General features: G+C 45.7%; 1 protein-coding gene and 2 long non-coding RNA genes across 3 annotated transcripts in view; 1 reads left to right on the top strand and 2 right to left on the bottom strand.

Annotated features, from left to right (window-relative positions):
- Window positions 1-26,686, top strand: part of CDH8 (cadherin 8) — a 429,973-nt gene that overhangs the window by 190,197 nt on the left and 213,090 nt on the right. The window contains exon 4 of the mRNA XM_038740092.1: window positions 1,509-1,628. Within this exon, the coding sequence (XP_038596020.1) occupies window positions 1,509-1,628 (120 nt within the window). The remainder of the gene's footprint in view (window positions 1-1,508; window positions 1,629-26,686) is intronic.
- LOC119919569 lies at window positions 18,134-18,654 on the bottom strand. The gene is made up of 2 exons (XR_005447704.1): window positions 18,467-18,654; window positions 18,134-18,344 (listed from the first exon to the last, which is right to left on the bottom strand). It is a non-coding gene; the product is annotated as an uncharacterized LOC119919569 (long non-coding RNA).
- Window positions 21,213-21,733, bottom strand: LOC119919568. Its single transcript, XR_005447703.1, has 2 exons — window positions 21,546-21,733; window positions 21,213-21,423 (listed from the first exon to the last, which is right to left on the bottom strand). It is a non-coding gene; the product is annotated as an uncharacterized LOC119919568 (long non-coding RNA).

Genomic DNA, 26,686 nt, shown 5'->3' with positions numbered 1-26,686 from the left:
ACCTCCTCCAGGAGGCCTTCTCAGACTGAGCCCCTTCCTTCCTCTCCCCCTCACCCCCCTCTCCATCCCCCCATCTTATCTCCTTCCCTTCCCCACAGCACCTGTATATATGTATATATGTTTGTACATATTTATTAGTCTATTTGTTTATTTATTTATTTTACTTGTACATATCTATTCTATTGATTTTATTTTGTTAGTATGTTTGGTTTTGTTCTCTGTCTCCCCATTTTAGACTGTGAGCCCAATGTTGGGTAGGGACTGTCTCTATATGTTGCCAACTTGTACTTCCCAAGTGCTTAGTACAGTGCTCTGCACACAGTAAGCGCTCAATAAATACAGTTGATTGATTGATTGATTGATTGATTGTCTCTCCATTCATTCAATCAGATTTATTGAGCACTTACTGTGTGCAGAGCACTGTACCAATTGCTTATAATAATGATGGCATTTGTTAAGCACTTACTACGTGCCAAGCACTGTTCTAAGCACTGGCATAGATACAAGGTAATCAGGTTGTCTCACCTGGGGCTCACAGTTCTTAGTCCCCATTTGACAGATCTCATCCTCTTTCTTCCTCCTTCCCCATATATACATATGTAATCTGTGTATATATTATACACATATACACATTTAGCAGCCCTAACCAGAAATCTTCCAAACACCTAAACTCATGCATGGAATGTTGCCTGCTGTTAGCATTATTATTGAAAAAGGGACACACAGACACACACGCATGTGTGAATATGCATTTGTGGGCATATATAATGAGAAATAGACAGTAATATTAAGTCACTTCTCAGTCTGCTTTGCTCCAGACTGGCATTGTCATCATTGTTCAAGATGGCATTTCTAGGGCAGATTCCATTTCTAATCTAGTTCCGCTTATTTTGGCAAGAGAGAGAAAAATTTCAAAAATATGGACCTGGACATTCTCCCTCCTGGGGACACAGACAACAGGAGAGAATATCCCTCAAGAGTCTCTAATTACCTCATCATGTCTTTATGTCTTGATAAGTAAGGAATGGGAGAAGAAAAAAACCTTTCATTTTTTAGTGTTTTTTTTCAGCAGCTGCATCTGTCAGGTTCTCTTAAAAGTGCTTTTGCAAAACTTAAATGCTCTATATTATATTGTATTATTAACCTTGTATTTCACATCCCTTTGATAGACTTCCTTTTCAAATGCTTGATGTCTACACAGATCTAATAGTCAGCTTTAAAAATGCAAGCTACAAAGGAATCTTAATGTGGTTCTACAAACGTGTTTCCTTTACAGAAAACTTGACTTGGTGCTATTTTTCTTCTCAAAGACGTTCATTTTGTCAAATTTTTACAAAGTTCTAAGTTATGACAGTGCATTTTTTCCCATTTTCGATATTCCTCTATGTCCCCCTCCTAACTGTTTCCTGCATGTAAATTTCTGCACTATTAAAATTGATTTTTAAGGAAATGTGAAATGTATTTTTGGCAAGGATTTAAGTGCTAATTAATATCTTCTTTTTAACTAGGTACATCTGTCACTAATGTAACAGCAACGGATGCTGATGATCCGGTCTATGGAAACAGTGCGAAATTGGTTTATAGCATTTTGGAAGGACAGCCTTATTTTTCAATTGAGCCTGAAACAGGTCAGTGTCCAAAATGTAAAGTGCTAGTATTTTCTTGCTGGAAACAGGTATTTTTGGGGGTTGTTGTCTGTGTACTCATTGTAATATACATTTCAGGTTAAATCCATCCATTTATAATCTAAACATACTTGCCCATCTTTGCATATGTTGCTAAACCTGCAGTTAGGACACCCAGATTTCGATCTGGAAGAGCAAAGACACTTTTGGGCATTGTAGAAGGAATGACCACTTACAGAAAACTCATTTTAATTAAGAGGTCATATCCACTACACTGGTATTTCTGTCTGTAAGGTGGTGTGAATTCCCATAAACTGGTAGGCTGGAAAGTCGTCACTGACCAACCTACAATATAGCACTTGGGAGAATCAAGAGACACCTTTTAACTATGAAGTATCATAGTTTATCAAGCAAAAACTCCTCACTTTCGGCTTCAAAGCTCTCCATCTCCTTGCCCCTTCTTACCACACCTCTCTTCTCTCCTCCTGCATCCCAGCCCACATGCTTCGCTCCTCTGGTGCTAACCTTCTCACTGTGCCTCGTTCTTGCCTGTCCCACCATTGACCCCTGGCTCATGTCCTACCTCTGGCATGGAATGCCCTCCCTCCTCAAATCTGCCAAACTAGTACACTTCCCCCTTTCAAAGCCCTACTGAAAGCTCACCTCCTCCAGAAGACTAAGCCCCCCCTTTTCCTCTGCTCCCCACCATTGCCCTGACTTGCTCCCTTTGTTCTACCCCCTCCCCGCCCCACAGAACTTGTGTGTATGTGTACATCTTTCTAATTCTAATTTGATTTATTGTTATTAATGATGTGTATATATCTATAATTCTATTTACTTACAATGATGCTACTGATGCCTGTTTACTTGTTTTGATGTTGGTCTCCCTGCTTCTAGACTGTGAGCCCGTTGTGGGCAGGGATTGTCTCTATTTGTTGCTGAAATGTACTTCCCAAGTGCTTAGTGTTGTGCTATGCACACAGTAAGCACTCAATAAATATGATTGAATGAATGAATTAAAGTAGTGTGGCCTAGTGAATGGAGCTTAGGTTTAGGAGTCAGAGGACCTGGGTTCTAATCCCGCCTCCACCACACATGTGCTGTGTGCCCTTGGGCAAGTCATTTCACTTCTCTGTGCCTCAGTTACCTTATCTGTAAAATGGGGATGATGGCTGTGCACCCCATGCAGGACAGGAATTGTGTCCAACCTAATTATCTTGTATCTAGCCCAGTGCTTAGTACAGGCCTTGCCATGTAGTACTTCCTAAGCACTTAGTACAGTGCTCTGCACACAGTAAGCGCTCAATAAATACAATTGAATGAATGAATGAGTGAATGTAGTAAGGACTTAACAAATATTATAAAAAAAACAAAACATGGGCATGAATATTTGCACTTATTTGGTAGACTATTAGAGATGACCCCTTTAGAGTGTAAGCATCTGTTGTACTCTCCCAAGTCAGTAGTACAGTTCATTGCATTCAGAAGGAACTCAGTAATACCATTATTACTACTAATACTACTACTATCACCGCCACCACTAATACTACTTCCACCATCACTATTACTACTACTACTACTGAATGTTTGAGTATAGACATCAAACCTCCATTCTACTCCCCAATAGGATAAGTCCAATTTCGGGTTCCAAGGAAAAAGCTTAGGGACTCAAGCAGCAGCTGGAAGATGCTCGTGGACTGAGGTAGTAGTAGTGATAAAGTTACTATAATATAATATATAATATAATAATATATACTAAGGATATATGATATGTATTAATAACACATAATATATGTTGCCGACTTGTACTTCCCAAGCACTTAGTACAGTGCTCTGCACACAGTAAGAGCTCAATAAATATGATTGAATGAATGAATAATAATGATTATGATCATTTATAAGTGTTTATTAGGAGCAAAGTGCTGTGCTAAGATAGTAGATATGAGATTATCAGGTTGGACAATAGTTCCTGTCCCACATGAAGCTCACGGTCTGAGTAGGAGGGAGAACAGGTAATGAATTCCCCTTTTACAGATGAGGAAACCGGGACACAGAGAAGTTAAATGATCTACTCAAGGTCACACAGCAGGCAGAAGCAGCATGGCCTAGTAAATCGAGTGTGCGGCTGGGAGTCAGGCGGACTAGGGTTCTCATCCCAGCTCTGCCACTTGTCTGCTGTATGACCTTGGGAAAGTCACTTCACAGTTTTGTACCTCAGTTGGTCTATGTGTAAAATGGAGATTAATTCTGTGAGCCCCATGTGGGACATGGACTGTGTCCAACCTGATAAGCTTGTATCTACCCCTGAGTTTAGTACAATGCCTGGTACATAGAAAGTGCTTAACAAATACAAAAAAAAAAAGAACTGGGATTGGAATCAATCAATCAATCAATCAATCGTATTTATTGAGCGCTTACTGTGTGCAGAGCACTGTACTAAGCACTTGGGAAGTACAAGGTGGCAACATATAGAGACAGTCCCTACCCAACAGTGGGCTCACAGTCTAGAAGGGGGAGACAGAGAACAAAACATATTAACAAAATAAAATAAATAGAATAGATATGTACAAGTAAAATAAATAAATAGAGTAGTAAATACGTACAAACATATATACATATATACAGGTGCTGTTGGGAAGGGAAGGAGGTAAGGCTGGGGGGATAGAGAGGGGGAGGAGGGGGAGAGGAAGGAGGGGGCTCAGTCTGAAAGGCCACCTGGAGGAGGTGAGCTCTCAGTAGGGCCTTGAAGGGAGGAAGACAGCTAGCTTGGCAGATGTGCGGCGGGAGGGCATTCCAGGCCAGGGGGATGACGTGGGCCTGGGGTCGACGGCAGGACAGGTGAGAACGAGGTACGGTGAGGAGATTAACAGCAGAGGAGCGGAGGGTGCGGGCTGGGCTGTAGAAGGAGAGAAGGGAGGTGAGGTAGGAGGGGGCGAGGAGATGGAGAGCCTTGAAGCCGAGGGTGAGGAGTTTCTGCCTGATGCGTAGGTTGATTGGTAGCCACTGGAGATTTTTGAGGAAGGGAGTAACATGCCCAGAGCGTTTCTGGACAAATACAATCCGGGCAGCGGCGGGAAGTATGGATTGAAGTGGGGAGAGACAAGAGGATGGGAGATCGGAGAGGAGGCTGATACAGTAGTCCAGACGGGATAGGGTGAGCACTTGAACAAGCAGGGTACCAGTTTGAATGGAGAGGAAAGGGCGGATCTTGGCAATGTTGCGGAGCTGAGACCAGCAGGTTTTGGTGACAGCTTGGATGTGAAGCTAGGTTCTCTATCTTCCAGTCCTGAGCTCTTTCCAAGAGGTCACATAGCATCCATTTCAGAATATTTAGTATTTCTGCTATATTGTAGAATGTTTCTGTAAGTGTTTTATTCCCCAGATTATACATTCAATGTGGGCAGGGACTGCCTTTTATTCAACTTTTCAGCATGCGTTGCCATGTGCCTAGGACACAGACTGTAGATGCTCAATTAATGCTATTCATTCAATCGTATTTATTGAGTGCTTACTGTGTGCAGAGCACTGTACTAAATGCTTGTCATAGTAATGGTGATGGTACCCACCCCACAATCACTCTTACCATAGCTCCTGTGGTTTCACTGACAGCAACCTGTCCCCTCAGTACACAGAAGGATAATAACACCAACAACAATAATAAATGATAATACTGGTATTCGTTAAGTGGTTACTGTGTGCCCAGCACTGCGGTAAATGCAAGAGAATCACGCCAGGCATAGTCCCTGTCCCAAATGGGGCTCAAAAGGAGTAGTTAATGCATCCCCATTTTACGGATGAGGAAATTGAGCCAGAGAGAAGCTGAGCAGAGCTGGGATTAGAGCTCTGATTCTCAGGCCAGGGCTCTTTCCACTAAGCAAAGCTGGGCAGAAACAGGAGAGCGCAGTGGCAAAGTGCAAGCCACCAGCAATGGACTCAATTCCTTGGTCTCAGCCCCGAGGTTCAGTGAAGCAGCATGGTGTAGTGCATAGAGCATGGGCATGGGCTTGGGAATCAGAAGGTCATGGGTTCTAATTCCGGCTCTGCCACTTGTCTGCTGTGTGACCTTGGGCAAGTCATTTCACTTCTCTGGGCCTCAGTTACCTCATCCTTAAAATGGGGCTTGAGACTGTGAGCCCCTTGTGGGACAGGGACTGTGTCCAACCTGATTTTCTTGTATCCACCCCAGCACTCAGTACAGTGCCTGGAACATAGTAAGCGCTTAACAAATACCATAATAATAATAATAATAATTAATTATTATTATCTCTCATTCCTGACTGGAGACTCTACCAACCTCCAGAAAGCCCAAATAAATCTTTTTTCCTTTTCAACAACAGTCACTTAACTTCTCTGTGCCACTCTTCTGGCCATTTCTAAATAGAGGGGAAAGGGTTATGGTCACTGTGTTTTTCTGTTTCAGAAAAAGAGAAAAAAAACAACAAACGTCTTGTGCCACTGTGATAAACTGTTCCCCAGATTTAATTTTAAGATTACCAGTGGGGCAGATCAAGGCCTCTTTGTAAACATTGTTTAGACGACAGTCAGGATTCCTGGGAACATTATAATAATGATAACAAGAATAACAGCAGAGCAAGAAGACCACAGAAAATATTAAAATGTTGTAATTGAAGAATGTGCTATCTCTTGTACGTAAGGTCTTAATAAGGCTGAAAATAGCTTGCTGGTTAGTTTTTGAACAATATTGTGCCTTTTTCCTTCTGATACCATATGTTTCCTTCTGGCTTTTTTTCATAGATGACAAGAAAAAATATTGGAGTTTGCAGGTTAGCACTACATTTTAGAATGAGTTGAGCAGTAACAGATCATTCTTAGAGATTTTCAAATTTGAATCAAAATGAGAGCTAATGCTTTTGAATTGTAGATCTTTAATTATCTGAAAAAATCAGAAAATGAAGTGACACCTCAAATGTTGCCTTGATGGGAGAGAAGATGACAAATGACCTGTTGAAAAGAAACTAATTTAGTTGGTCTACCTCTTTTGAAAGAAAAGTCTTCTCTCTTCATATGATACAAATAACATTTATTCAAGAGGGACCAGAAAAATGGGTTTGGCAGACAGGATTCCATGGGAGAAATCTATAGAATGAATTGTTCTCTCTTAATGTGGGCAAGAGAACAAATGCAATCATAAGCTTAGAAACAGCTTACTGAAATAGGGTTTATTTTTGTGTCTCGTGTGTTGAAACAAAATTAGGAAAAACATGTTTTTGGTTTAAATCTTTTTCAATCCTGGAACTGGTGAGACTCTCATCATCGTGTCTCCCTAATCAGAAGGAAAGAGAATGAAGTCCAAATTTTCAGGACATAGGGACTATAGAATATGGAGGATTCTACTTTAAAAAAATCCACTCTGTGGCAAGAGGTATACATATCGACTGTTGATGCAGCCCAGATTAAGTCCTTCCCTTGATTCGGGTTTGGAGACTTGGCCTCTGGCTTTTAGAGGAACTGCAACTACACAATGCAAGCAGCATGTCAATGAGAAGACAAACAGAAGTCATCTGAATGGTTAATGCCAAAATATTTCTGGCATTTCACTGCTAACTCCCCCCCGCCAACCACCAACAAATCCACACTGCTCCTCATTTTTGTTTCTTTGAAAAGGGGATTGTTGACTAGTATTTCATCCTAACTGTGAAGTTACACAGTGGGACAGTTTATACCTGGTCAGTTTCTTGCTGCTTAGGTGACGGTGAACGGTGTTGCTCAATACTCAAATTCTTCAATTATTTAAATAATTAAAATCTGAACCAAAATATTTGGTGCTCAATTATCCAGATATTTCCGGGTGACTTTGTTGCCAACATGAATGATCCAGGCCAAGTCTGTCTGTCAGTGACATATTCATGATCATTTTCTCGCAGGTTTTCTTCCTCCAATAATGGAGTAGACTGAGGGGTCCCGACGCCACTGAAGACTTAAGTTGCGTGTTGAGGTAGTGTTGCAAGGAACAGAATGAAATCTGTAAAAGTAAAATTCAACTCAACTTCCTTGAAGTGTTGAGCGCAGCACTCTAAATCCAGTTCAGCAAATAGCACCTTCAACCCCTCACCCAGTGTGAGTTGCAGTTGATATTAGGGACTGGAGAAGAATAATGTTTTCATTCATTTGGGAAGCAGCATGGCCTAGTGTATATATGTATTTATGTTTGTACATATTTATTACTCTATTTATTTATTTATTTTACTTGTACATATCTATTCTGTTTATTTTATTTTGTCAGTATGTTTGGTTTTGTTCTCTGTCTCCCCCTTTTAGACTGTGAGCCCACTGTTGGGTAGGGACTGTCTCTATATGTTGCCAAGTTGTACTTCCCAAGCGCTTAGTACAGTGCTCTGCACACAGTAAGCGCTCAATAAATACGATTGATTGATAGTGGATTGGTCTCAGGCCTAGGAGTCAGAAGACCTGGGTTCTAACCCCATCCCTGCCACATACCAGCTGTGTGAACTTGGCCAAGTCACTTAACTTCTCTGTGCCTTAGTTCCCTCATCTGCAAAATGAGGATTGACACTTGTTCATTCATTCATTCATTCATTCAATCGTATTTATTGAGTGCTTACTGTGTGCAGAGCACTGTACTAAGCGCTTGGGAAGTACAAGTTGGCAACATATAGAGACGGTCCCTACCCAACAGTGGGCTCGTAGTCTAGAAGGGAGAGACAGAGGACAAAACAAAACATATTAACAAAATAAAATAAATAGAATAAACATGTACAAATAAAATAAATGAATAAATAGAGTAATAAATACGTACAAACATATATGCATATATACAGGTGCTGTGGGGACGGGAAGGAGGTAAGGCGGGGGGGATGGGAAGGGGGAGGAGGGGGAGAAGAAGGAGGGGGCTCAGTCTGAAAGGCCTCCTGGAGGAGGTGAGCTCTCAGTAGGGCCTTGAAGGGAGGAAGAGAGCTAGCTTGGCGGATGGGCAGAGGGAGGGCATTCCAGGCCAGGGGGATGACGTGGGCCGGGGGTTGATGGCGGGACAGGTGAGAACGAGACACGGTGAAGAGATTAGTGGCAGAGGAGTGGAGGGTGTGGGCTGGGCTGTAGAAGGAGAGAATGGAGGTGAGGTAGGAGGGGGCGAGGTAATTGAGAGCCTTGAAGCCGAGGGTGAGGAGCTTTTTGTCTGTTCTCCCTCCTACATAGAGTGTGAGGCCCACATTGGACGTGATTATCTTCTGTCAACTCCATGCCTAGTACGGTGCTTGGCACATAGTACTTAACAGTCACTCAGTAAATACCACCGATTGATTGACAAATGCCATAATTTTCCTAGAGTGTGGAGGTCGGTGTAGGGGTGGGGAGAGGGAGATGGTGAAACCGATAAATGCATTGTGGGCTGGAAAACTATGTTAATTGATTTGTAAAGCATGTTAGCTTGACAATCTGTAGTAAGCTCAGTGGTAAGAGCCCCTTGATTTAGAATGTGTCCAACCACTCCGGACCAAACATCCAGCACTGGCTCAGAGAAGGTGATGAGAAACCATCCGATGGAGAATGCTCCATCTCTCATTTTGATAATTCTCTCGGGGCAGCTTGTGTGGCACGTATTTGCGGCGTTAACTGTCAAGTTATTTGCAGTGTTGTCATCCCAGCTGTGTAAAACCAATTTTCACTTTGCGGTGATGCTGACATGATTCAGGTCGCAGCAGTAGTAAACACTGCTCTGCCCAATTGCAGTGGAAAACTGCCAAACCGAACAAAGCAGGAGCGTTGTTGACTTCTCTCCAGCTGACAAAGCAACTCCCATTCCCCAATGAATTAAGCTTGAGTCCAAAGTAGCAAAGAACTCAGATAATCCAGGACTGAAGCTACAGTTCAGTGATCATGGTGTGGATTAAGAGCTTGTTGCCTGACAAGCACTGTGCTAAGCACAGTAGATACAAATCAGATCAGTCACGGTCCCTGAGCCACATGGGACTCATGGTCTAAGATGGAGGGAGAACAAGTCTTTTATCCGTATTTTACCAACGAGGAAACCAAGGCTCAGAGAAATTAGGTGACTTGCCTAAGGATCACTCAGCAGGCCAGGGCTGGGGTGAGACTAAACTCGGGTCTCCGAGCATCCAGTCCCAAATTTTTTGCCACTAGGACATGCTTATGGCCAAAATCCCCAAATTCACTCTGGCTGGATATCCCTGCAGTAGTATGGCCAGAGTGGTTTTTGGAGGCCTGGCCTAAACACACCAACCTGAGTAGTGGAACTGCACATGCTCAGTGCCGATGTCTTGCCCTGCTTTTATGTTTCCCATCGGTGTTCAGTTCTACTGGATTGATTGGAGGGTAGGTTCTTTTTCTTGGATCTTTTTTTCCATGTTCAGGGGAGCTGCCTGGGCCTTGGGATGACAAGACGGGGGAGAACGAAAAGGGGATAGGAAGGATGTGGCTGGCAGTGTTTCTGCCAGAGAGAGTGTGGTATTGCAACAGGGAAGAAGAAGGAAAAGTAAAAAAAAAAAAAAAACACACACAGGAAGATTGAGGAAGTAATCATCAAGTTCATAGCTGATGAGATGAGAAGCAGCATCAGCAATAAAAGATGATCAAAATAATTATGGTACTTGTTAAACACTATGTGCCAAGCACTGCTCCAAGCACTGGGGTAGATGCAAGCCATTCAGTTTGGACACAGTCCCTGTCCCACATGAGGCTCACAGCCTTCATCCCTATTTTACAGATGTGGTAACTGAGGCCCCAAGAAGTTACGTGACTGGCCTAAGGTCACACAGCAGATATGTGGCAGAGTTGGGATTGGAACCCAGGTCCCTCTGACTCCCAGGCCTGTGCTCTATCCACTAAGCCATGCTACTCCTCTAAACAATTATTTGAGGAATAGTAGAAGTTGTAGAAATAGTAGTAGTAGTAGTAGTAGTAGTGGCCACTAGATGCAGTATAATGAACTAAAGTCATGGAAAAGTACCAAACAAGCAATGACATAATTCCTGATGACAACAAACTAAGCTTACACCCTAACAGGGGAAACAGATATAAACGTTTTCACAAATGAAGTAAGCAAAAAAAAATTAAATAAATTATGTAAGCTCCTTTAGGGCTGGGATCATGTCTGTCATACTCTCTTAAGTGCTTAGAACATTGCACTGTCCAGAGTAAGTGCTCAAATACCATTGATTGATAGGTTGAATGAATGTACAATTGAGTAAACGGGCACATCGAGGATTACAAAGAAATCGTTAGCATGCCCCCCCCGTGAAAAACAAAGAAAATTAATCAGCATATTCTTAGGTGAAGTGATTAGCCTATTATCTGAAGAACCCTTTAATAATAACTATGGTACTTGTTAAGTGCTTACTCTGTGCCAGGCACTGTACTAAGTGCTGGGTAGATTCAGGCTAATCAGATTGGACATAGTCCCTGTCCCACATGGTGCTCACACTCTTAATCTCCATTTTACAGATGAGGTAGTTGAGGGAAAGAGAAATTTAGTGACTTACCCAAGGTCTCACAGCATACAATTGGGGGAACTAGGATTAGAACCCAGGTCCTTCTGACTCCCAGGCCTGTGCTCTATCCACTAGGCCACACAGTTTGGGTGACCAATTCCCACAGTTTCTTAAACTTGATGCCTGTGAAGCCCTGGAGTCTGCTGACTTATTACAGGACCCTAACCCTAACCTTAATTTATCTCAGGACCCCAAACGTTTAATACAGTGCTCTGCACACAGTAAGCACTCAATAAATACCACTGATCGATCGATAGCAGGTAGATGTTTCCTTCTGGAATGCATCGGTGCCTACTGAGCCAGGGCTGGGCACCAAGAAATCAATCAATCAATCAGTGGCATTTATCGAGTATTTCCCGGGTGCAGAGCTCTGTACTAAGCGCTTGGGGGAGTACAGTATAACAGTTGATAGACCCGATCCCTACCCTCAAGGAGCTTTCACTATCAATGTAGGCCTAAACCTCCCCCGACCTCTTCAAAGGGGACTTTCAGTTTAAACTGCAACAGAATCTCCTCTGGGCGCTCAGAGCAAGGAAAAGATAGGTATTTTTTTCTTGCAAAAGATATTTGTTGCCCCATGTAGACCAGCACAGTGATTTGCATTTCTACACAGTACACTTTTTTAATTGAATCTCTTGCAGCTTTAAAACACACCAAGTCCTTAACCCTTGGTATTTTAAATGAACAATTGCAGCTGTAAGCAGGGCATTGATTGTCAATCCATCTGTCACCCCAAATGTTAAACCCTAGAAATGCCCCGTTCCAAAGAGTCCCCTGAGCGGGAATATAAAACAGAAATGACCCCATTTCAGGTAATCAGATAGAACAGGAGACATTGGTAACCCTATGGGAACTAAGCTTTCATGCAAAATATCTTATGCACAATCTGTTGAAAAGACCAGAGGATTCAGGGTTCAAATCAAGGTGCCTCCTTTTGGATGCTAAAGAGAGAATTTCAGCAGTGGTTCTGGACTTCTCTTGGATCATTTGGGAATGATAGATATGGAAATGCGTACCTTTACTGGATCCTGGACCATAGACCCTTTTATTGGTTCCTAAGAAACTGAGTAACATTTCAAAGCACAGAACAAATTTCCCCGCCCCTTGTGATTGTATGTATTTTACCGCCTTAGAGGCAGTGATGCATCAAACATGCCACCTACTGAATTATCTTTACATCCTCAGAGTTCAACAGCTTTTTGGTGTGGATATCAGCATTCTACCCAAACTGCAGGAATGGTAGGATAGGCAGAAGCAAAGACGAACATTTGAATTTTTGAAGAAAAAAAACAAAAATAAAAGCCCACTGCAGAAACAGGGAAGTGTGCCTCCCACTCCCCTCCCACGCCCCAGGAATCTCAAACAAATGTACCTGTTTCCATCTGGAAATGAGTCACTTGCAAAGAGCAGACGAGTAGCATTCTCCTAGTGTCTTTGCCATGGGTTTAGCTATTCTTGATTGACTCATTGTGGTAAAGGGATTGAGCCAGTCTTCAAGGGGCAGTTGTGCTTTGAGGGGGGATTTTTCCAGTGGAAACAGCCATTTACCGATCCAAATCTACATAGAACAAAACAGATCTCCCATGACAAGCCATCAATTGAGTGAATATTGAATGAGCTCCTCCTATGTGCATAGCTTTGTACTCCATAGGAGAATACATCAGAGGTAAAAACATGGTCTTCTACCTTTAAGGTGTTTAGTGGGGGAGACAGACAAAGACAAAGAGCATTGTTCCATCCCACCATCTTGCTGCATCCTAGAAAGGGTGGGGAGGTGAGATTCCAAGGGTTCTGGCCAGCTGAAGTGGCACTAGAGGGGCAGAATAGTCACTAGGGATCCCAGGATGCAGCACTCTCTCAGATTAATCCCCAGGCCTTCCAAGAGCCATGAGGCCTGGTGAAGTGGGCTCACTCAACTTGATTTTCCCAGGTATGCCATTGAGAACAAACCTGGGCCCAGTTAGGGTCTAGGTGGAACTGTCAGTTTTTTTTTTTTTTTCCAATTTGTTTTGCTATGTGTGAACTTAGTGGATTCCTTATGTGGAGAAATGCTGTGGGGATCAACAAGTCGGATTATGGCCTACTGGGAAAGGTAAGGGGATTTTCAGGGGTGTTTCAGTGAAAACCATGGATTTATTTTTTTATCATTCTAACTTGAGAGTTGGAAATAGTGTACCATCTAAAAAGATATTTGAAGTAAACAAAAGTTGACTAGACCTCTGGAGTCCTAATTTACTTTACATGCTTAAATATGATTGACTTTAACGATTAGCATTGATTTCTCAGTGAACACCAGAAGTCAGAGGTTCAAGAATTTTCCCAGATTCACAACCTCCAATAGCACTTATGTCCATCTCTTCCCTAGCCTATTATGTATCTAACTCATGAACATATTTACTTTTCCTTACTTTAGTGTCTGCCTGTCCTGCTAGACTGTAAGCTCCTTGATGGTAGGCTTTTATATTGTGCTCTCCCAAGCACTTAAAGACAGTTTGGCTGTGACTCTGGGTCTCCCAATGATATCTATCTATCTATCTATATATATGTGTGTGTGTGTGTGTTTCTGCGCATGCATTCATTCATTAAATCCTATTTATTGAGCACTTACTGTGGGCACAACACTGTACTAAGAGCTTGGAAAGTACAATTCGGCAACAGAGACAGTCCCTACCCAACAGCGAGCTCGCATGTGTGCACAGAGAGAGAGTGAGAGTGAGAGAGAGAGCAGAGCTCTGCATGCAGTAATTTCTCAATAAGTACTATTGATCAACTGAGGTTCAATCAATCGTATTTATTGAGTGCTTACTGTGTGCAGAGCACTGTATTAAGTGCTTGTGAAGTACAAGTCGGCAATATATAGAGACGGTCCCTACCCAACAATGGGCTCACAGTCTAGAAGGGGGAGACACACAACAAACAAAGTATGTAGACAGGTGTCAAAATCATCAGAACAAATAGGATTATAGCTATATGAACATCATTAACAAAATAAATAGAATAGTAAATATGTACAAGTAAAATAAATAGAATAATAAATCTGTACAAATATATACAAGTTCTGTGGGGAGGGGAAGGAGGTAGGGCAGAGGGGATGAGGAGGGGGAGAGGAAAAAGGGGGCTCAGTCTGGGAAGGCCTCCTGGAGGAGGTGAGCTCTCAGTAGGGCTTTGAAGGGAGGAAGAGAGCTAGCTTGGTGGATGTGTGGAGGGAGGGCATTCTAGCTTGGTGGATGTGTGGAGGGAGGGCTTTCCAGGCCAGTGGAAGGATGTGGGCCCGGGGTCAACGGCGGGACAGGTGAGAACGAGGTACATTGAGGAAGTTAGCAGCAGAGGAGCGGAGAGTGCGGGCTGGGCTGTAGAAGGAGAGAAGGGAGGTGAGGTAGGAGGGGGTGAGGTGATGGAGAGACTTGAAGCCGAGAGTGAGGAGTTTTTGCTTGATTTGTAGGTTGACAGGCAGCCAATGGAGATTTTTGAGAAGGGGAGTAACATGCCCAGAGCATTTCTGTACAAAGATAATCTGGGCAGCAGAGTGAAGTATAGACTGAAGTGGGGAGAGACAGAAGGATGGGAGATCAGAGAGAAGGCTGATGCAGTAATCCAGTCGGGATAGGATGAGAGATTGAAGGAGCAAGGTAGCGGTTTGAATGGAGAGGAAAGGGCAGATCTTGGTGATGTTGTGGAGGTGAGACTGGCAGGTTTGGCGACAGATTGATTGGATATGTGGGGTGAACGAGAGAGCGGAGTCGAGGATGACACCAAGATTACGGGCTTGTGAGACGGGAAGGATGGTAGTGCCGTCCACAGTGACGGGAAAAGTCAGGGAGAGGACAGGGATTGGGAGGGAAGATAAGGAGTTCAGTCTTGGACATATTGAGTTTTAGATGGTGGGCAGACATCCAGATGGAGATGTCCTGAAGGCAGGAGGAGATAAAGAGAAGCAGCATGGCTCAGCGGAAAGAACCCAGGCTTTGGAGTCAGAGGTCATGGGTTCGAATCCCAGCTCTATCAATTCTTAGCTGTTTGACTTTGGGCAAGTCACTTAACTTCTCTGGGCCTCAGTTCCCTCATCTGTAAAATGGGGGTTAAGACTGTGAGCCCCCCGTGGGACAACCTGATCTCCTTGTAACCTCCGCAGCGAGTAGAACAGTCCTTTGCACATAGTAAGTGCTTAATAACTGCCATCATCATTATTATTATTATTAAATGAGCCTGGAGGGAGGGAGGGAGAGCAGGGATGGAGATGTAGATTTGTGTGTCATCAGCATAGAGATGACAGTTGAAGCTGTGGGGCAAATGAGTTCACCAAGGGAGTGAGTGTAGATACAGAACAGAAGGGGACCAAGAACTGAACCTTGAGGAACCCCTACAGTAAGGGGATGGGAGGGGGAGGAGGTTCCCACAAAGGAGACTGAGAATGAGTGGCCGGAGAGATAAGAGGAGAACCAGGAGAGGACAGAGTCTGTGAAGCCAAGGTTGGATAGCGTGTTGAGGAGAAGGGGGTGGTCCACAGTGTTGAAGGCAGCTGAGAGTTTGAGGAGGATTAGGATAGAGTATGAGCTGTTGGATTTGGCAAGTAGGAGGTCACTGGTGACCTCTGAGAGGGCAGTTTCCGTGGAATGTAGGGGACAGAAGCCAGACTGGAGGGGATCGAGGAGAGAGTTGGTGTTGAGGAATTCAGCACTGTTCTAAGTGCTGAGCACTGTTCTAAGCACTGATAATAATAATAATAATGGTATTTGAAAAGTGCTTGCTTTGTGCCAAGCACTGTTCTAAGCACTGGGGTAGATACAAGGTAATCAGGTTGTCCCACGTGGGGCTCACAGATGAGGCAACTGAGGCACAGAGAAGTGAAGTGACTTGCCGAAAGTCACACAGAAGACAAGTGGCAGAGCTGGGATTAGAAACCACGACCTCTGATTCCCAAGCCCTTGCTCTTGCCACTAAGCCACCACTACTCTTTGATCTTATTCACTATATACAATAAAAATAGAACATAATGTAAATAATAGCATGGTATCTTCATGACACCCATGCCCATAGCTTTGATAACAGCTGCTAATAATAATGATATGTAAGCAAATACAGGCTAATCAGATCAGATAATCATGGGGTTCCCAGTCTAAGAAAGGAGAGCAGAGATAATAATCATGGTATTTGTTAAGTGCTTACTCTGTGCAAAGCACTGTTGTAAGTGCTGGGGAGGATACAAGTTAATTAGGTTGAACACAGACCCTGTCCCACAGAGGGCTCACAGTCTTAATCCCCCTTTTACAGATGAGGTAACTGAGGCACAGAGAATTGAGGTGACTGGCCCAAAGTCACACAGCGGACAACTGATGGAGCCAGGAAGAGAAGCCAGGACCTCTGATTCCTAGGCCCGTGCTCTTTCCACTAGGATCGGCTGCTTCTCACTAGGCTATTGCTGTATGTGGAATTTTGCAAGGACATAGTCATTCATTCCTTCAATTGTATTTATTGAGCGCTTACTGTGTGCAGAGCACTGTACTAAGTGCTTGGAAAGTAAAATTCAGCAAAAAAGAGAGACAGTCCCTGCCCACATCGGGCTCACAGTCTAGAAGGGGGGAGACAGCTAACTCAGCTAACTCATCTATAAAATGGGGATGGAGACTGTAGAGCCCCATGTGGGACAGGGACTGTGTCCAGCCCAATTTGTTTGTATCCGCTCCAGCAGTTAGTACAGTGCCTGGTACATAGTAAGCCCTTGATAATAATAATAGTAGTAATAATAATAATAATAATAAATAATAATGATAGCATTTATTAAGCGCTTACTATGTGCAAAGCACTGTTCTAAGCACTGGGGAGGTTACAAGTTGATCAGGTTGTCCCATGGGGGGCTCACAGTCTTAATCCCCATTTTACAGATGAGGGAACTGAGGCACAGAGAAGTTCAGTGAGTTGGCCAAAGTCACACAGCTGACAGTTGGCGGAGCCGGGGTTTGATCCCATGACCTCTGACTCCAAAGACCGTGCTCTTTCCACTGAGCGGCACTGCATCTCCCTTAACAAATACCCCAATTAGTATCATTATCATTATTAGTCTAACACGCAGAGTTCCAGGCCAGAGCAAGGATGTGGGCGTGGGGTCAACAGCAAAACAGACCAGATGGGTTTCCAGTTAGCAGGTCGGTGTTGAAGGAGCCAGGTGTGCAGTCTGAGTTACAAGGGGAGACGAAAGAGGTCTGGTTGGAAGGGGAGAGCCGATCGAATGCCTTAACATTGCTGGTGAGGACTTTGTTTGATGCAGACATGGATGGATGGGTGGATTGGAGATTTTAAGGAGTGAGGAGATGGGGATTGAATGTTTTGGGTTTTTTTTTTTTAGAAAAACGTTAGCTGTTGTCCATTGCTGGAGACCAGATACCCGACAAAACACGGTAGAGTTGTAATTCTGTGTCACATCTGCTCAGTATTTTACATTTTAAAGAGCACCACCTAGCTCTGTTCAATCAGTTGTGTTGTGTGTATACGTGTGTGTGTTGCGGGGGGCAGTGCAGCAGCAGGTAATAATAATAATAATAATTAATAATAATAATAATAATGACATTTATTAAGCACTTATGATGTGCAAAGCCCTGTTCTAAGCACTGGGGAGGTTACAATGTGATCAGGTTGTCCCACGGGGGCTTAATCCTCATTTTACAGATGAGGTAACTGAGGCTCAGAGAAGTTAAGTGACTTGCCCAAAGTCACACCGCTGAAAATTGGCGGAGCTAGGATTTGAACCCATGACCTCTGAATCCAAAGCCCATGCTCTTTCTACTGAGCAGAAGCAGGAGAGAAAGGAAGACTCTTCCACATTCCCCACTTTTTCACCTTCTCCCCCATCCCACCTCCTTCTCCCCTTCCCCACCCACCACTTTTCACTTTCCCTGCCGCACCTTCTACCCTCCCCAGCCCTGCCTTTTCACCTCCCCTTCCTCCCCTCCCCCCCTCCCCCGGCCTCACCCACATCTCCCCGATCCCCAGCTTTGGCCAGGGAGAAACTCTCACAACCATGGAAAATCTGTTTCAGTCACTTTAATTCCACTTAAAGCAGTACAGTCATGGGCCCTGCAAGATGTTCGAGGCCTGTGGAATCTTGTGTTGGATCATCTGGCCTTGGTCTTCTCCGGCCAGTTCTCACAGGCTTGGGGGTCCTGGTGGGTTCTGGAGGGTCCTGGCCTGGAGTTGGAAGCTCAGCACCGTCTCGGACGAGTACGTTGCCTCCTGCCGCCTGTGGGAACAAGAAGCGGGTTTTAAGGGGTGGCTAGAGAGGCTTCTTTCTCGGGACCCTCGGGGCATCTCTGCCTCCCGCTCCCCAGGGGATCCGGACCCGCGTCTAGAACCCAAGCTCACCTCTCACAGGTCTCCTCCTCCGCCTGGCCCTGCGCCGCCTGGGCCGGCTGCTTCTAACGCCTATTCTTCTCTCCGCCGTCTCATTCTGGCCTCTTAGATGGCGACGCCTGAGTCTCCTGGTCCTAGCCATGGTGGCCGGATCAGGTCAGAGCGTCTCAGGAAACGGTTGGTGAATGACTCTCGGCCTGCCCCCGGGCCCGTATTTATAACCCTCAGACCCTGAGGCCACTGTGACGTCTCTCTCCCTCCCTTCCCGGTCCTCGCCTTGTGGGGCTTGAATCCGGAACCATCCAGCCCAATCGACCCAACCCCCTATTGTTGTGTAAGAGATGGGCCAGAGGACTTTGGCAGGGGATGGGGGGTCTGGGGGAGGGTGGGCTGTTTCAAGGTCAAAGTGGGTGGAGAGAAGAGTGCACGCTGAGAGTTAGTGGGTGAATGGAGCCGACGTGTCAGTTGGAAAACGTTGGCAGAGGGCTGTGATGCCTAATGGGTGGGAGGTTCTGCTGGCTGAAGCCGGTTGTGTGTCTACAGGAAGGCTCTGAGGAGTGGAGAGACTCGTCCCAAGGGACGCTCCAGGAGGACGTCTCATCCTGTGAGCCCCACGTGGCCCGGGGATCGTGTCCGATCTGATGTCCTTGATTCATCCCTGGTGTTAAACACAGGGCTGGGCGATTCTAGGCCCTTGATGTTAGGAAGTGGGGTAGTGGTATTGCAAGGCTGGAGCCAGGGAGCCCCTGGGAGGAGTGACAGGACAAGAGATTGAGCCTTGTGGGAAGACGGGACGGTCAGCTGGCAGTCAGGTAGATTTTGGACATCCAGTTTCAGGCACTTGGAGGTTCAGGAGCCGTCAGGTGGCCCAAGGGCAGCAGGATAAAGGGCCACTCTGACATCACACTAGCCACTCACTCGGGCCTCTCAATTCACTCTCAATCAGTCAAGCAATGGTATTTATTGGGCGCTTACTTAATTCATTTATTTATTCATTCAATCATATTTATTGAGCGCTTACTGTGTGCAGAACACTGTGCTAAGTGCTTGGGAAGTACAAGTTGGCAACATATAGGGACGGTCCCTACCCAACAACGGGCTCACAGTCTAGAGGGGGGAGACAGACAACAAAACAAAACATGTGGACAGGTGTCAAGTCATCAGAATAAATAGAAGTAAAGCTAGATGCACATCATTAACAAAATAATGGGGGGCTCAGTCTGTGTGCAGAGCACTGTACTAAGTGCTTGGAAAGTAAAATTCAGCAAAAAAGAGAGAATCCCTGCCCACATCGGGCTCACAGTCTAGGAGGGGGGAGACAGCTAACTCAGCTAACTCATCTATAAAATGGGGATGGAGACTGCGAGCCCCATGTGGGACAGGGACTGTGTCCAGCCCAATTTGTTTGTATCCGCTCCAGCAGTTAGTACAGTGCCTGGTACATAGTAAGCCCTTGATAATAATAATAGTAGTAATAATAATAATAATAATAAATAATAATGATAGCATTTATTAAGCGCTTACTATGTGCAAAGCACTGTTCTAAGCACTGGGGAGGTTACAAGTTGATCAGGTTGTCCCATGGGGGGCTCACAGTCTTAATCCCCATTTTACAGATGAGGGAACTGAGGCACAGAGAAGTTCAGTGAGTTGGCCAAAGTCACACAGCTGACAGTTGGCGGAGCCGGGGTTTGATCCCATGACCTCTGACTCCAAAGACCGTGCTCTTTCCACTGAGCGGCACTGCATCTCCCTTAACAAATACCCCAATTAGTATCATTATCATTATTAGTCTAACACGCAGAGTTCCAGGCCAGAGCAAGGATGTGGGCGTGGGGTCAACAGCAAAACAGACCAGATGGGTTTCCAGTTAGCAGGTCGGTGTTGAAGGAGCCAGGTGTGCAGTCTGAGTTACAAGGGGAGACGAAAGAGGTCTGGTTGGAAGGGGAGAGCCGATCGAATGCCTTAACATTGCTGGTGAGGACTTTGTTTGATGCAGACATGGATGGATGGGTGGATTGGAGATTTTAAGGAGTGAGGAGATGGGGATTGAATGTTTTGGGTTTTTTTTTTTTAGAAAAACGTTAGCTGTTGTCCATTGCTGGAGACCAGATACCCGACAAAACACGGTAGAGTTGTAATTCTGTGTCACATCTGCTCAGTATTTTACATTTTAAAGAGCACCACCTAGCTCTGTTCAATCAGTTTGTGTTGTGTGTATACGTGTGTGTGTTGCGGGGGGCAGTGCAGCAGCAGGTAATAATAATAATAATAATTAATAATAATAATAATAATGACATTTATTAAGCACTTATGATGTGCAAAGCCCTGTTCTAAGCACTGGGGAGGTTACAATGTGATCAGGTTGTCCCACGGGGGCTTAATCCTCATTTTACAGATGAGGTAACTGAGGCTCAGAGAAGTTAAGTGACTTGCCCAAAGTCACACCGCTGAAAATTGGCGGAGCTAGGATTTGAACCCATGACCTCTGAATCCAAAGCCCATGCTCTTTCTACTGAGCAGAAGCAGGAGAGAAAGGAAGACTCTTCCACATTCCCCACTTTTTCACCTTCTCCCCCATCCCACCTCCTTCTCCCCTTCCCCACCCACCACTTTTCACTTTCCCTGCCGCACCTTCTACCCTCCCCAGCCCTGCCTTTTCACCTCCCCTTCCTCCCCTCCCCCCCTCCCCCGGCCTCACCCACATCTCCCCGATCCCCAGCTTTGGCCAGGGAGAAACTCTCACAACCATGGAAAATCTGTTTCAGTCACTTTAATTCCACTTAAAGCAGTACAGTCATGGGCCCTGCAAGATGTTCGAGGCCTGTGGAATCTTGTGTTGGATCATCTGGCCTTGGTCTTCTCCGGCCAGTTCTCACAGGCTTGGGGGTCCTGGTGGGTTCTGGAGGGTCCTGGCCTGGAGTTGGAAGCTCAGCACCGTCTCGGACGAGTACGTTGCCTCCTGCCGCCTGTGGGAACAAGAAGCGGGTTTTAAGGGGTGGCTAGAGAGGCTTCTTTCTCGGGACCCTCGGGGCATCTCTGCCTCCCGCTCCCCAGGGGATCCGGACCCGCGTCTAGAACCCAAGCTCACCTCTCACAGGTCTCCTCCTCCGCCTGGCCCTGCGCCGCCTGGGCCGGCTGCTTCTAACGCCTATTCTTCTCTCCGCCGTCTCATTCTGGCCTCTTAGATGGCGACGCCTGAGTCTCCTGGTCCTAGCCATGGTGGCCGGATCAGGTCAGAGCGTCTCAGGAAACGGTTGGTGAATGACTCTCGGCCTGCCCCCGGGCCCGTATTTATAACCCTCAGACCCTGAGGCCACTGTGACGTCTCTCTCCCTCCCTTCCCGGTCCTCGCCTTGTGGGGCTTGAATCCGGAACCATCCAGCCCAATCGACCCAACCCCCTATTGTTGTGTAAGAGATGGGCCAGAGGACTTTGGCAGGGGATGGGGGGGTCTGGGGGAGGGTGGGCTGTTTCAAGGTCAAAGTGGGTGGAGAGAAGAGTGCACGCTGAGAGTTAGTGGGTGAATGGAGCCGACGTGTCAGTTGGAAAACGTTGGCAGAGGGCTGTGATGCCTAACGGGTGGGAGGTTCTGCTGGCTGAAGCCGGTTGTGTGTCTACAGGAAGGCTCTGAGGAGTGGAGAGACTCGTCCCAAGGGACGCTCCAGGAGGACGTCTCATCCTGTGAGCCCCACGTGGCCCGGGGATCGTGTCCGATCTGATGTCCTTGATTCATCCCTGGTGTTAAACACAGGGCTGGGCGATTCTAGGCCCTTGATGTTAGGAAGTGGGGTAGTGGTATTGCAAGGCTGGAGCCAGGGAGCCCCTGGGAGGAGTGACAGGACAAGAGATTGAGCCTTGTGGGAAGACGGGACGGTCAGCTGGCAGTCAGGTAGATTTTGGACATCCAGTTTCAGGCACTTGGAGGTTCAGGAGCCGTCAGGTGGCCCAAGGGCAGCAGGATAAAGGGCCACTCTGACATCACACTAGCCACTCACTCGGGCCTCTCAATTCACTCTCAATCAGTCAAGCAATGGTATTTATTGGGCGCTTACTTAATTCATTTATTTATTCATTCAATCATATTTATTGAGCGCTTACTGTGTGCAGAACACTGTACTAAGTGCTTGGGAAGTACAAGTTGGCAACATATAGGGACGGTCCCTACCCAACAACGGGCTCACAGTCTAGAGGGGGGAGACAGACAACAAAACAAAACATGTGGACAGGTGTCAAGTCATCAGAATAAATAGAAGTAAAGCTAGATGCACATCATTAACAAAATAAATAGAATAGTAAATATGTACAAAATAAATAGAGTAATAAATCTGTACAAACGTATGTACTGGTGCTGTGGGGAGGGGAAGGAGGTAGGGTGGGGGGGATGGAGAGGGGGAGCGGAAAGAGGGGGCTCAGTCTGGGAAGGCCTCCTGGAGGAGGTGAGCTCTCAGTAGGTCTTCGAAGGGAGGAAGAGAGCTAGCTTGGCGGATGATGCGGAGGGAGGGCATTCCAGGCCAGGGGGAGGACATGGGCCGGGGGTCGACAGCGGGACAGGCGAGAACGAGGCACAGTGAGGAGGTTAGCGGCAGAAGAGCGGAGGGTGCAGGCTGGGCTGGAGAAGGAAAGAAGGGAGGTGAGGTAGGAGGGGGCGAGGTGATGGAGAGCCTTGAAGCCGAGGGTGAGGAGTCTTTGCCTGATGTGTAGGTTGACTGGTAGCCACTGGAGATTTTTGAGGAGGGGAGTAACACGCCCAGAGCGTTTCTGCACAAAGACGATCCGGGCAGCGGCATGAAGTATGGATTGAAGTGGGGAGAGACGGGAGGATGGGAGATCAGAGAGGAGGCTGATGCAGTAATCCAGTCGGGATAGGATGAGAGATTGAACGAGTAGGGTAGCGGTTTGGATGGAGAGGAAAGGGCAGATCTTGGCGACGTTGCGAAGGTGAGACTGGCAGGATTTGGTGACAGATTGGATGTGAGGGGTGAACGAGAGAGCAGAGTCGAGGATGACACCAAGGTTGCGGGCTTGTGAAACGGGAAGGATGGTAGTGCCATCAACAGTGATGGGAAAGTCAGGGAGAGGGCAGGGTCTGGGAGGGAAGATGAGGAGTTCAGTCTTGGACATGTTGAGTTTTAGATGGTGGGCAGACATCCAGATGTAAATAAATGTCCTGAAGGCAGGAGGAGACACGAGCCTGAAGGGAGGGAGAGAGAGCAGGGGCAGAGATATAGATTTGGGTGTCATCAGCGTAGAGATGATAGTTGAAGCTGTGGGAGCGAATGAGTTCACAAGGGAGTGAGTGTAGATAGAGAACAGAAGGAGACCAAGAACTGACCCTTGAGGAACTCCCACAGTAAGGGGATGGGACGGGGAGGAGGAGCCCACAAAGGAGACTGAGAATGAACGGCCGGAGAGATAAGAGGAGAACCAGGAAAGGACAGAGCCTTTGAAGCCAAAGTTGGATAGCGTGTGGAGGAGAAGGTAGTGATCCACAGTGTTGAAGGCAGCTGAGAGGTCAAGGTTCACACAGTAGTGCTTTGGTTTGAATATAATTCATGAAGTTTTTGACCATCTTAAACTCATATAATAGAAGTGTTGTCCTTTAGAGATGTGCAAATCCATCCAGAAACAGCATGACCCAGTGGAAAAATATGGGACTGGGAGAACAAGGACCTATGTTTTGATCCCAGCTCTGCCACTGGCATACTGTGGGACCTTGGGCATGTCCATACAATTCTCTGACATTCAGTTTCTTCAATTGTAAAATAAGGATTAAATATCTTTTCTTCCTATTCATACTGTAAGCCCCATGTTGGTTTGGGACTATGTCTGACCTGATTGTCTCATTTCTACCCCAGCACTTAGTACAGTGCTTGGCAAATACCACAATTACTATATCATCAAAGTGGGGACTAATTCAATCAGTGGTATATAGAGCACTTATTGAATGCAGAGCACTATAGTAAGTGCTTGGGAGTGTACAAAACTACAGTTGGTGGAGGCATTCCTTGCCCACAAGGCGCTTACGGTCTAATGATCTTGTTGTTTCTCAAAGGTCATCAATCCTAATTAAAATCATCCAAATATATCACCACAAATGAGTAGCATGTTTTTCTGAGTCCGTTATGAATGCTTAGGCAAATCCATCATTTAGCTTTGACTGTTGTGGGGTGAGACCAGGCACTGTGCCTGACAGATAATCTTTTGATGGCATAGCCATTTTCTTTTCCAGGGGAGGAGAAACAATGAGAACAGTCTGTTTTGTAAGTCCTAGTGATTGTGACAAAGTACAAGAGGAGCATTCCATGAAATTTCACCTTAAAGCTCTCAATAGGTTGCTATTTGCTATGGAAATCCCTCCCCATTCTGATCCTCTGGTTCCCATAGCAGATGGCATTTCAGATCCTTGATATCGGTCTGTCACATTTGTGGATAAATGGATTACAGCTAAAAATGAAGATTTTCTGTGACATGGTAAACTCTCAGAGTAATGATTCCAAATTAGAGGTCTAATTCACAGCAAACTAAGCAGATAGAGCCTTCATCACTCATAACTGTTAAGCGGTATCCTTAGAGGAGGAAAATGCTCCATTTTTCAGTGTTAACAGCTAATGAGTGAGCATTCTAGTATTCTTTATTAATGTTGATACATTTTATGTTTATTCCCATAACGTGGAGTCTCACCAGTGTAGTTCTTCTGTGCTGGTTAATAGTAATTTGAGAAAAATGTCCTTTATCCATTTTTAGATGTGGCAAAGCCTATTGAGTTGCTCCCATGTGCAAGCTAGAGCCGTCCCCACCCAGGAAAAACAGTCCTGCAGGACAATCTGGCGGGAACAGGGACTTTTCCAGTTTGACTGGCCACAGTGGGTCTATGTCCCTGCCTGGATTGTCAACTCCTTGAGGGTAAGGGGCTGGACTTTGGGCCTATGCTGAGTGCCACCATGGAGAAACATCGCGGTCAGACTACCTTACCCCGCATCCCCTCCTCCGTCCCAGGTGAGAAGCAGGTGGTGAAGGCACATGACCTGTTTGGCCAGGAGGAGGAGGAGGGAGAGGGGGATTTTGATGACAGAAAAAGTGGAGGAAGAGGAAGAATAGGAAGAGGAAGATAAGAAATCTTTGGGGCCAGAATAAAGTTGGAAATCCCCTTTCCCCAAGACAAGCCCATCTGTGGCTAGAGGGGAGCCAGCAGAGCCAACTTGGAAGGGTGGCGACTGGGTGGGACCCACCTTATGAGGGTGTGGAGAGTAGGCAGGAAGGGATAGGAGGCTATTTGCAAGACCACAATTGGCTGGCTTGGCCTAGGTGACTAAACTTTAAGTAGGTGAGGCAGAAGCTGTAACTTTCATGTGCGTATGAAAACATGGTGGCATCAAGAAGTTCTCCATCTTTCAACTCCCGGGCTGGTGCCCCTGTCATGGGCTTTGCGAGTAATAATAATAATTGTGGTATTTGTTAAGTGCTTACTATGTGCCAAGCACTGTCCTAAGAACTGGGGTAGATACAAGGTAATCAGGCCCCACATGGGGCTCACATTCTAAGTAGGAGGGAGAACAGGTATTGAACCCCCATTTAGCAGATGAGGAAACTGAGGCACAGAGAAGTGAAGAAATTTGACCAAGGTCATACAGCAAGTATGTGGCAGAGCTGGGATTAGAACCCAGGTCCTCTGTCTCCCAGGCCCTGGCTCTTTCCACTAGGCCACTGATAACTGGTGGCATCTGTAAATTGGTCTAAAAGCTCAGAGCAGATTTGCAATATAGTGAAGTCACACAGACCATCTAATAATCATGGTATTTATTAACCACTCATATTGTGCCACACATTGTGCTGGACCCTGTGTTACATGGAAAATAATCAGATTGGATACAGTCACTCAACCAATTAATCAAAAGACAGACATCAAAACAAGTAAACAGACATCAGTAGCATCAATATAAATATCTATAATTATAGATAAATATACACATCACTAATATAAAGAGATAGAATTATAAATATTTACATATATACACAAGTGCTGTGGGGGGCGAGGCGGGTAGAGCAAAGGGAGCGAGTCAGGGCGATTGGGAGGGGAGGAGGAGCAGAGGAAAAGAGGGAAGGCCTCCTAGAGGAGGTAAGCCTTCAGTAGGGCTATGAAGGGGGGACACAGTCCCTGTCCCACAAGGAGCTCACAATCTAAGAGGAACAGAGAATAGGTATCATCTCCATTTTACAGATGAGGAACCT

This window comes from Tachyglossus aculeatus, chromosome X1 (genome assembly GCF_015852505.1).
Source record: "Tachyglossus aculeatus isolate mTacAcu1 chromosome X1, mTacAcu1.pri, whole genome shotgun sequence".
Taxonomy (NCBI): domain Eukaryota; kingdom Metazoa; phylum Chordata; class Mammalia; order Monotremata; family Tachyglossidae; genus Tachyglossus; species Tachyglossus aculeatus.
This window is presented reverse-complemented; position numbering and strand designations above follow the sequence as displayed.